General features: G+C 32.9%; 1 protein-coding gene across 4 annotated transcripts; it reads right to left on the reverse strand.

Annotated features, from left to right (window-relative positions):
* Window positions 1–605: 605 nt before the first annotated feature.
* On the reverse strand, window positions 606–10703 carry LOC149893207 (uncharacterized). 4 transcript variants are annotated; one of them, XM_090099530.1, is made up of 9 exons: window positions 9457–10703; window positions 8269–8382; window positions 5295–5418; window positions 4918–5169; window positions 4615–4723; window positions 4233–4412; window positions 3344–3556; window positions 2911–3082; window positions 606–1169 (listed from the first exon to the last, which is right to left on the reverse strand). In XM_090099530.1, the coding sequence occupies exons 1-9, from the start codon at window positions 9626–9628 to the stop codon at window positions 790–792; spliced, it is 1716 nt and encodes a 571-aa protein (XP_089955656.1). In that variant the 5' UTR covers window positions 9629–10703; the 3' UTR covers window positions 606–789. The 4 variants fall into 4 exon arrangements, 3 of the variants coding, with proteins under 3 accessions (XP_089955656.1, XP_089955663.1, XP_089955669.1); XM_090099537.1 differs by having other exon boundaries at window positions 9182–10703; XR_016456160.1 differs by lacking the exon at window positions 606–1169 and having other exon boundaries at window positions 2912–3082; window positions 3344–3498.
* Window positions 10704–13319: the final 2616 nt, after the last annotated feature.

Here is a 13319-nt window from a genome sequence, read left to right on the forward strand (position 1 = left end):
AATTATTAACATTTCACAAAATTTAACAAATAATTGCTGTTTTAAAGCCTAACCTGTATTCGAGGATGTTGTGTTGAAGACCATACCTATGATGTTTTTGTCGCATTTCCAATCTACAAGCAGATTTTTTGTTGCAACAGAGACAACGTTACCATGTTTCAGATCAGCTTTTGTGGTTGAGCTTGGAAAGGTTGGCACACCAAGAAGCTTAGTTCCATTTACTCCAAACAGGTAGACGATTATAGGTGTCTTTGTAGTCCAGGGAAGCCATTAGTTTTCTGTCTCAATGTACCACCATTTTTGGAGATGGATTCCACACTCTCCGAACAAGGGTATGCTCCGAAGAACTTTTAAGGGTTCTAATGGTTTAGGCTGACGAGGCACCCTAAAAGTTCTAATAAGAACTTTTTTTTAAGGTTCTTTGTAAGAACCCTTAAGAAGGGTTCTTGGTGGAACCTTAATGGACGGTTCTTCGCTAAAACCTTATATATAGTTTTAGCGAAGAACCTTTAGGGTGTCCCGTCAGCCTAAACTGTTAAAGCCCTGTAAGGTTCTATTAAACCTAGCATATTGTTGTGATTATTTTAGACACAATTGAAAAACACTTTTTAAAGATTGCTTAAGATGCGTCAAAATACTATTCGGGAAAAGCATTTTAAGATTTATTTTCATGAAAAAAACAATGAGTTACTATTATTAAAATATTTCGTAGATCTAACATAATAATGTAATAATTAGTAAATAAATCTTCTAATTTTTCTATCAAATTTATAGCAAAAATAATTTAGTTCATTTCATCAACAGGTTTGTAACACGGCGTACAGGCATTGGTATGTCGTCGTTTTCACTTGACAAACCAATTAATGCATGTTGCACAAATTTTAGCGTGTTTGAAATTTTTGGATGATATTTCGCATTATACAGGTAATGAACTCCGATCAAACATGCCAAAGCAAGAACGTTGTCTATCCCGAAGTCATCGCGCATGACTTCGACATAGTCTAATACAATCGTAATTTTTGGAGATGTTGCCATATTTTCTTGTTCAAAGTCAAACACAATGGTTGGCGAATTCACTACTGGCATTTTACCCGCAACGAATAAATGGTCGCTGCAATCTCCTTTGAATAACCGTGGAAGCATGAGAACGGCAGTATTCATCATCATTTCTAAAAACACAATTAAAATTTAAAAAAAAAGGCGCGGATTATATATTTTTACTTATATCTACAAATATTTGTTAAAAGGATACCTTATGATTCACATAGAGTATTTATTTACGTAGAGTAATTATTTTAAATATATGTTTCTATAAAATATTTAAAAAATGACGTTATTTTGTTATTTATCTAGAGCCTAAAAACTGTTTATGCTAAATAAACAGCATTTATCCGACTTTCACACACACACACACACACACACACACACACACACACACACACACACACACACACACACACACACACACACACACACACACACACACACACACACACACACACACACACACACACACACACACACACACACACACACACACACACACACACACACACACACACACACACACACACACACACACACACACACACACACACACACACACACACACACACACACACACACACACACACACACACACACACACACACACACACACACACACACACACACACACACACACACACACACACACACACACACACACACACACACACACACACACACACACACACACACACACACACACACACACACACACACACACACACACACACACACACACACACACACACACACACACACACACACACACACACACACACACACACACACACACACACACACACACACACACACACACACACACACACACACACACACACACACACACACACACACACACACACACACACACACACACACACACACACACACACACACACACACACACACACACACACACACACACACACACACACACACACACACACACACACACACACACACACACACACACACACACACACACACACACACACACACACACACACACACACACACACACACACACACACACACACACACACACACACACACACACACACACACACACACACACACACACACACACACACACACACACACACACACACACACACACACACACACACACACACACACACACACACACACACACACACACACACACACACACACACACACACACACACACACACACACACACACACACACACACACACACACACACACACACACACACACACACACACACACACACACACACACACACACACACACACACACACACACACACACACACACACACACACACACACACACACACACACACACACACACACACACACACACACACACACACACACACACACACACACACACACACACACACACACACACACACACACACACACACACACACACACACACACACACACACACACACACACACACACACACACACACACACACACACACACACACACACACACACACACACACACACACACACACACACACACACACACACACACACACACACACACACACACACACACACACACACACACACACACACACACACACACACACACACACACACACACACACACACACACACACACACACACACACACACACACACACACACACACACACACACACACACACACACACACACACACACACACACACACACACACACACACACACACACACACACACACACACACACACACACACACACACACACACACACACACACACACACACACACACACACACACACACACACACACACACAATCTTGATATATGAATGTTTACAGTGCATAATTTGGGTACATTAGATTTGGTAAAAAAACTAAACCTTTCTTTTTTACTTCATCTTTCTCGCCTTCTATTGTAGTAAGAATACTTGAAAGCAACTGATCTTGCTTCTTGCCAACAATATCCAACACCCTACTTGCAATACGTGTTAATGATACACGGAGCTCTCTATCCAAGTCTTTATTAAATTGAATCTTGACTTCAGCCAAAATCTATAATTTGTAAAAAACTATAACAGTATTTGAAGATAGACATTCAACAAGCAATAACTTTTAAAAAAAATATTGTTACATACTATAAATCTAAAAACAACCTAAAAATATAAAGGTTAAAAAAATTTTTATTATTAATGTAGTCAGTGCCGTCTCCAGGGGTGGGGGTGGGGGTGGGTGGGGGTGGGGGAGAGAATTAAACTAAATTTAACACCAAAGCCTTATGTAGAGTAACTTACAGCAAAAGTAAAATAAAGATACCAGTTTTGGTAGACTCATCCAAGGATATGCAGCCATTATGTCAATGGTAGACTTATTTTGTATATCTTTTGTTCTATGCGTGCAAGTTCTTTTTTGTCTATCTAACATCATTTCATAATTTGGACTCATCTTTGAAGATTCGTGTAGCATTTCATCTAACAAAAGCATTGTACTAACGTCATCTTCAAATTCATCCTCCATTAGTGGAAAGTGCTATGGAGATTAAACAACAGTGAAGGAAATTACTTTTACTTAGAAAATATAAAAAATGAACTTAATTTATTATACTAGGAATTACAATTTTATTTATAACAAAAATAAATAAAAAATAAGATACAAATAAACAAAATCAGGGTTATTTTTTTTTTTTTATATTCACAGAGAAAAAAAAAAAAATTTTGTGGGTACCTTGAAAATACAATAGGTTGCAGTAATTCAAAAGTTTAATTTTTTAAAAACAATCTTATTCACAATGTACAACTTGGGGATAAATAGGGAGCTTAATACTTGAAAATGTTCATGTTTCATAAAAAATAAGACAAAATAAAGTAAAACTTTAACATTATAACTTTAGCAGTAAAAAATGGGTTTCAACACATTTACACCCTAATATTATATACCCTAATATGCAATTATAGTTGCTATTAAATTTAGTTTAATTTTTGTTTAACTTGATTGTCTAGTTTTTTATTGCCATTTAGAATAGGAAAGAAACAAAATATATGAAGCAAATAAGTTATATATAAATATTCTTTAAAACCATGCTATTATATGAAATGAATTCTGAAAAAAACACTACTGTATTACCTTTTAATTGCAACTAATTTAAATTAAGCAACAGTTTTAACAAAATAAAGTAAAATATATGCAAATGAATTCATATTGTTACTCGAATTTGCCTGGGTGTATTTTCAATTTCTTCAACTATTTTGCTGTCTTCAACAAGTTTGTGTTTTTTTCCATATCCTTTTCTGCCAAATTTTTCCTTTGCCAAAAGTACATCTTCATTGTTAACCAATGGTATTCGTTCTTTTTTAAATTTATTTTTTAAACTTTCTAGCAGTATTGACTAAATACATTTAAAATATTACTGCAAAATAATAATGTGCAATAAAATCAAAAACAAATTTTATTTTTACCAACTATTATGTATTATGTAATATTATTATCCAATTTTTTCAAGTTACTTAGGCTGTACTTTAAAATAAATCAATCGTTTAACTCTTTTACAAATAAAATATGTAGAAACTTTAAAAATTCAAGAAACTTACACTAGATGAACCATTTTTTCTGCAACCTGGCATCGTGTAATCACACAAGTAATTAAACCTTGCACATAAAGCACCAATTACTCCTGAATATTGCATGCTGTTTGGGTACCTAAATATTATAAATGATTAAAAAATATTATAAATAAACAAAATTATGAGCAATTCAGCACTGTCTCAAATTGTAATAACATTATATCTCAAAACAACAACCTACACCAAGTTTAGTCAAACTTTACCAACAATAGTAAATGCAAATATTTCTCACAAAATAAAACAGTAATATTTAGAACATAATTTTCTCACCATGTGTATTTTGAGGTAATATCCTCAAATAATGACTGTATAAGTTGTGTACGGAGACATGTGCGTGCAGCACAAATTATTGTTTTATCCTCTTTGTTTAATGCATCTTGAACTCGTCTCGGAAATGATGGAAGAGGATACCTGATAGGCCAGTTACCAAAGGATGACAGCCTGTCATTACTGACTGCAACAACAACATTGGTGCCATCACTTTGTTTGTTGACACCAAGATTTACAATAACATCTGATGTACTAGGAATTTGATAAAATTCTATAATTAACAAATAATCATACACAGTGTGCAGATAACACAAAAAAGGATTGAGCCTATTCTTGATTAAATCATACATTATGAATTTATGTTTAAATTACAATACCTTGGCTCTTTTAATTTTGCTATTGCTTTCAAAAGTTTTACTCTTAGTCTGAAGTCATCTTTGCATACTTCACCTACCATCGATTCTGTAAGTCCTTCTAGAGTTTCTCCGTCAATATTAGCAGCTATTAAAATCAAGTTTATTAGAAAATCAAACTGTATTTTATAATCCCAATTGTTAATAATTCAAAAAAAAATTTAGTTTTCAATGATAAAGAATAATTAAAATTATGAAAATCATTATAAAAAATTAACATTTTTCCAAAACATATTTAATGATTTTTCATTAAATATGTTTAATATTTAAGACAACTTTTTAACTTAGAAACATTTATACTTTAAAGAGATATACATTTTTCCGTCAGCTAAAATATACGAATTTAGTAACTGAGGGTCAATAATGTTACATGGTTGACACACAGATAATTCTATATCTTCTTTAACGGAATATGCATGCAAATGCTCAGAAAACTGTTCACAAATAAGTACTTTTCCGATAAAAAACCAACTTTCTCTTAATTTATAAATGTACATAATCCTAAAAAAAAGAGGAATGTTTTCTCCATGCAGTGTTCCAACCAACACAACATCATGAATCTTATACTTAACAGAGTCAATGGTAAGTATATTGCACTTCCATAAAATCTCTGAATCACTGAAATCTGAAACTTCAAAAAAACAAATAATTTTGGAGCGATGACATTCTGGGAGATTATTAAAATAAATTGAACATTCTCCTGAACTCTCTGTGGTTTCCTTCAAGAAGTTGGAAGCTTCCAACTCCCAGCATTGATGAAGTTGGTGACGTTTTGCTAAGATATACGCTATGTTTCTAAAATTTTTGACTGCACCTGCCAGTTTTTTGAAATATTGATGCTTTGCTTCAAAGCGCATGCACCACAAATAACGAAGAGGACCATAATCTTTAATTAAACGAGGATAATGCAACAAAAAATGCAATTTTGGTGTCAGCTTTCCTGGAAATACTTCAACAAATGTTTGGACAAACGATTCTACAAGCAGCTGCAAGTACGACAAAACAGTCCTGGAGATTTTGTAACACATCAAATAATCTACAATATCACGTAATAATAGATACAGTTTCCAATGCTTATTATTTATAGGAACTTGATCCCCAATCAAATATGTTAAAAAATAAAAAAGACTAAATTTTTCAGATGCGCTGCCAACAATATTTCCTGTACCAGTTGGTACTGTCAACGGAATAGCAATTGGTTTATTTTTTTTTATCATTTTTTAGAAATTTAAAGTTTTCAATCTCATAATTAAGCTGAGAAACAGTTACAATTCCATCACAATGTAAATTACTTATTAACAATTTTAGGATCAAAGGAATAATTCCCCCATGTAAATCATGCATTAAATCTGGAGGAAATGATTCAGTTAACTTAAAATATGACAGGTCTAAAAACGGACATCTCTTGACAACTCCATATACATGTCCACTTATTCCAGCATTGATACCTTGCAAATGATATTTGTGAAGAGTTTCAGTTCTTAATGTTAAAACAGTTTCTTGCAGAAGTTTTTCTTTATCTTCATACCGTAACATACAATAGCGACAAATGTGTCCAGAATTAAAAGCACATCTAAATCCAGCAAGTGCATGAGCTGACAAGTTATCAGCTGATATAGTTGCAAGTGCACCATACAATTGTAAATTCTCACCATCAATACATAGTGCAATGCCATTTAAACACAATTCAATCAAGTCTGATATTAAAGGTTTTAATATTTCTGCATATGTTTTTGATTGTTTTATATATTTTTCTTTAACTAAAAGACACAGGTGTATATACTTTAATTGAGAGTGATACTTATATTCTAAATTACCTATAAAAAAATAAAATGCACAAAGCTTATGTGTGGAGCGGTGTGATCCAATTGGGTTACACACCTCAAACTCATCTATATACATATGAATACGCAATGCATGCTTCTTCTTACAAAACACAGCATGTTTGTGAAAAATGTTACCATCTGCGTATGAGCATAGCAAATCACTAGCTTGGTCCTCATTCTCATTTGCTCTATGAATAGAAGCCCAAATATCCTTATGTTGAACAAACTTTTTAATTACTTCTAAGATAGGAATATATTGAAAAAATTTCTTTTGATTATTTAAGCATCCGGTACTGTTAATAGTTGGTGATTTGTCTGCAATAATTTGTGTAATGCTGGTTGAACTATTTCCATTATCATTTTTTCTATCATTAATTATCTGTTTATCATCACCGGCTTGTATTTCAATTTGCAATGGAGCAACAAAACCTAAATTTGATTTACAATAAGTCAAAATTTTTGCTTCAGAACTAACAACTGAAAAGGCTTTGTCTAACAAAGCTTCACTTTCTAATATTTCTACAAGATCATGATTAGGATCAAGAGTAAAACCAGCTTTACTCAAGTAGTTTTTTAGACAATCCACATAATTAGAAGAAAAGTAATTAATTAATGCATGAACTTCATTACTAATTTTAAGCTGAACAATTGTTGGAATAGAATGTTTTTGCCCCAAACCATTCACAAACATTGCAAAATGTTTTTGCAGTTTAAGAACAAAATCATTAATATCTCTGTTAAATGGTTGATTGAGTGTTGAACTTGCTAGTTCATTGTCAAAATTACAATTGAGTAATTCTAAGTTTTCATTAACAGATGAATGCAAACTTTCATCAACATTTGTCTTGTTTCTGTCAGCATAATATATTTGATTGTGTTTTATTCGCATGTGTTGTCTTAAACCTTTTATTGTGTTATATGTACAGGGACAACCATCAAGCCCACAAGCTACAGTAAAATTAGCTTCAGCTTCGTGGCATATCTGAAGGTGAGTCAAATATTTACTTAAAATAAACTTTTTAACTTGACAAAAAGAGCAGATGAAACTTGAAATACTCAACATTTCAAAAATTAATCTAAAAAATACAGTAGAATAATTATTAAATACTAACCAACAAACTTTGGTTTCAAAACACTTAGGTCTACTGTGTCCAAATAGTTACAAGTGTCATTAACTGTCCAGTTAAAGAATGGTATTGGAACATCATTAGTAGCCATGAAAATTGCTACGAATGAAAAAAACAAATTTAATGGATATTGCTGAAGCCATTTATAAACAAAACAGTAAATGAGTATTATAATTATTTTTTAAATGAGTTATATATATATATATATATATATATATATATATATATATATATATATATATATATATATATATATATATATATATATATATGTATATATATATATTACACTAACTTTTTTATTTTACTAATTATATATATATTATACTAATTTTTCTGCAACATAAATTTTTTTAATAATAACTAATAAACAAAAAGTCAACAGCCTATTTAATAAGAACAATAGGTTCCATTTTCCATTACTTTTTCTTATTTGAAATAAATTTAAATTTTTCTGTAATTTTTTTTTTAGGTTACCTAATAATTTGTATAAGGTTACCTAAACCATAAGGTAATCTTTTTCTGACCTATACTATAGTAAATAGTATAGGTCAGAAAAGAGATTATAACCAAATAGATCACAAGATATTCAGGCCATACACTGAACTTTTAGGTTACTATACTTAGTATAGTATAATACTATATATTATTTGATCACTTAGGTTACTATACTAAAGTATAGTAATCTAATTGATCAAAACAAGTTCAAAGTACGGCCTGAAATTCTATTTTGTTAGGTAATCTAATAGGTACTTACAGTTACCCATTAGATTACGTAACAAAATTCAAAAAAGCAAAGAATTTTTTGTAGGCTATGAAATTTATAATCAGCTGACTAGCACATACATTTGAACCATGCAAAGAGAGATTGAAAAAATAATAATTAAAAAATACTTACAAGTGCTGAAAAAATAACCGAATTATAAGGATAAGAACACGTGAGTTTTTTAAAGAACCTTTTAGCAATTTTTGGATCGAGTAAATTGTTCACAGAACCTTTAAAGCATTGTTAAAAACCTGAAGGTTCTTGGAAAAACCGTTTAAGCATCTTAAGAACCCGAAGGTTCTTTTAAGAACCAAAATGCAGCAATAAGAACCCGTAAGTTCTCTGAAGAACCGAAGAGCAACATTAAGAACTGAAAAGTTCCTTAAAGAACCGATAAGAACCCTTACTTTTTACAGTGCATTTGTCTTTTATTTGTTGGCTGATATGGGGCAGTACTGATGTTCGATATCGATGGGCTGAACTGGAACTTAAATTTATTTTTGAAACATCTCCTCTGCAGACAGATATCATCAAATGTACGAATGAATTGATCTTAATATAACTAATATTATTCCTCATACATACGAAATAATCACAGAATTGACATTACAAGCAAATTCTAAGCATTTCTGTGCATTTGTCGCAAATTTCTGTATTTGTCAGTGAATTCCTTGATGCCCTTAGGCATTTTTTGCTCAGCCTGATAGGATACAACAAAAAATGAGCAAGGGATCCAAGAGGAGTCGGTGAAAGCTTCGAATTTGGCCACATTTGGCCCAAATTTTGACGTTTTGTGTGGAAATCGATCCAAAAACGGGATTTTGTCGCCAATTCTGGTACTTGCCAGCCTCTCTGTTGATTGTCTTTGTCATCTGGTGAACACATATTTGTCCAATATCATGTGGAACAAATATGTGTTCACCAGATTTAATTTACCTTTTGTGTCGTCGTTCAACTTCAGAGCAGGCCGAGCTGGGTCCAGCAGTCCCCCCCCCCCCCCCAATTGATTCATCACAAGAATTACTGGTTAACTCAAACTCATCAGTTTCTTTAAACATTATCGAATGGTCTCTTTTGGGAAAAGCTTTATCATAGGTTCTTTTCTGCATTTTCTCAACAACTTTTGAATGGGTTTTGATAATTCCTGAATAAGATGCTTTCCTATCAGTTATCATGCTTTGCATAAAAGCAATGTCTGCATCGATGGATTCTTTTTCCTTTATTGTTTTATGTTGTTTTTGAATTTCCATATCTTGGAGAACAGATTTCTTATAAAACTTCATGGTAGTATCTAATGTTGACATAAATATCTTGATTCCTGGGTTATCCAAATGTCTTCGATTTTCATTGTATTTCATTAACTTCATAAACTCATTGTATTCTTCATTAATTATTTTTCCAATGTTGTTTCTTGCACTGATTGGAGAGATATTTGACTTTAAATAATACTTCAGGACATTATCAATTGTAAGAGATAATGCATCATTAAAGTTTAAATCTTTAAGGGTTGCAAGTAGGCAAAGAATTATAGTTTATATCCCTTGATTTTCTTGTCGTTGATACCAGGAGTGGTCCCTAATATCCTTTTTATATATCGATCATTATGTCTAGTTTCCATTATGATACATTTATATTATATACTAATCATCAGTAATCTGAAAAATAATCAAAGTTAGTTAAGTAATAATACTAAACAAAGATAAAATAAATATTCATAAGATATTATTACGAAAAATGTATATTTTACACAGTATCAAACTTTATGTCGCTTGTGCTAACTCATATGTGATCAGATTGCAGAAAAAAATTAAGAGCCGTTGTTTTGAGGCCCAAACGCCAAAAACTTGAACAGCTATCCACGACTAAATTTTTGAGTTTTGTGGAGCAGCTGGGACGCCCTAATATATTTATATATGTATAAATGTTTTTATATTTTTATTTATGCCTATTTTGACGGTTTTTATTTATTCATGACTATTTTATAAAATAAAGAGAAGCCTCAAAATGTTTTAAGGCCTTCTCTTTACTATTTTCTTATTTCATTCATATTTATTATTTTTTTTAATGTTAAGGCCCTCTCTTTTTTTACTAGTCAGGTAATTAAATCGGGTAGTATGTTTTAATACGCCACCTAATTTTAATACGGGATTATCGGGACTACCCCAAATACGGAGCTACCCGCTAGTCGGGTAATTTTTTAAAAAATTCGGATAATGTATTTATTTTTTTTTTTTTTCTTTTTCTATATTTATTCTTTTTTTTCAGATGACCAAACATTCAAAAGTATGGAAATTTTTCATGAAAGAGAACAGTAAATTACTGGATGAAATTTCAGATTTAAAATGCCCAAGCTACTTTTAATTTTTTGCTAATCCTGAAACTTGAACTCTTTTAGTACAAATATTAATATTTCGATTTTTTTTTTGTTATTTGTAATTCAATGTGATAAGTGAATTGCGTTGAACTGTTTTGGGTAATTACCCGAATATTTAAATTCGGGTAATACCCATAGGCGTAGAACGCGCTGGGGCTCGGGGGCTCGAGCCCCATCCGGAAATTTGTCGCTGGGGCTTTGCCCCACCCGGAAAAATTCACCGAGCTTTCAAAAATATTTAAAAAATAAACCTGCATCAAAGCTACCCAAATGAAAATGCCTTTACCTCGTAGTTCAAGAGAAAAAGATTCGTACGAAACTTTTATTTTAAACGGATTTTCTAATTGGAAGAAAGCGTTACAAATTTTTGTAACGCTTTCTTCCAATTTTCTCACGAGCGATCTGCACTCCGTAGGGCGTCTGTTAGTATGATCATCTCAGTAACACTGGAATTGACCGTTATCCAACAGCTTAATTATCACCAAAATAAAAAAATGATGGATAATCGTACGGCTTTATCAAAAATATTTACAACACTTCTTTATTTGGTAAATAAATTCTTAAACAAAATTGAGGAATTATTCCTCAATTTTGTTTAAGAATTTATTTACTGGATAACTAAATGTTTCTTCTTAATGTGTTAGGGGACTCAAGGCCTTGCCATTCGTGGAAAGGTTGAAAATAATTCAAACTTTCGCATGCTACTCAAACTACGAGCAGACGATTCTCTGGAAATGAAGAAATGGTTGAATCGTCCTGAAAAGCAAAAGTGGCTCTCTCCTGAAATTGAAAACAAAATCCTACAAGACTTTGCTCATGCAAAGCTTCGTAAGTATGCGAAAGTATAAGGGAATCACAATTCTGTAGTTTGATGGCCGATGAAACAATGGATATGTCCGCGAAAGAACAAGTTTCGATCTGCATTCGGTGTGTTAACGAAAAATTTAAAATTGAGGAGCTTTTTATGGGATTTTACCAAACCGGGAACATCAAGAGCGTAACTTTGTTAAACTGTTTGATGGACGCTTTGTGTCAATTTAGCCTGTTAATTCAAAGTTGTCAGGGCCAATTTATTTTAAGCAAATTATAATGCTAAACGTTGATTGAAAATCATTTTAGGCATGCAGCTTATTTTTTGCAAAGCAAGAAATACCATTAACACGCGCAAGGAGGTGTTAAAAGAAGCCCGGGGTGATACTCGCTTCAAAGTCTTATGGGATGCAGCCGTTGTAGCAGCAGAATGTAGTTTACTTCACAAACCAGAGATGCCACGGAAACGTAAAATTACATCAAAATTTACTGAAAGTTGAGTTCCATACTTTGATACGACTCCAGAGGACCACTACCGCCAGCTTTTCTATGCATCTCTGGATTGTGTAATAACGGAACTTGAGACCCGTTTCGAACCGACTGAGACCACTAAGCATTTAACAAATGTAGAAATATTTCTCATTGATCAGTGCTTGGAAGTTGGATTCGTTGGGGCTTTTTACAAAGATAACTTTGAAGATTATAGAAGGCTACAACTCTATCGCGACATATTTTTGGATCACGCAAAATTCAAGAATATTCAACTAATTGATTTTGAATCAGTTTTGAATGAGCTTGTAGACCATGATGGTGTTCTTTTTCAATTAAATCCACTGATTCCCGAGTTTGGGAAGCTGGTAAAAACTTTACTATGTATGCCTGTCACCTCATGTACGTGTGAGCGCTCTTTTTCTTGTCTTCGTAGGCTAAAGACTTATTTACGTTCTACAATGTCTCATGAGTTATGGAATCATCTCGCTATTTTAAATTGCCATCGCGATATTGCCTACACTCTTGATCATTTGATCGATGAGTTTATAATGCGTGACTCCATACGCATGAACACATTTTATTTGAGAAAATTGA

The sequence above is a fragment of the Hydra viridissima genome, unplaced genomic scaffold (genome assembly GCF_058129835.1).
Source record: "Hydra viridissima isolate aposymbiotic clone 2 unplaced genomic scaffold, HvirCarnegie_v1 scaffold_1, whole genome shotgun sequence".
NCBI classification, from domain to species: Eukaryota; Metazoa; Cnidaria; class Hydrozoa; order Anthoathecata; family Hydridae; genus Hydra; species Hydra viridissima.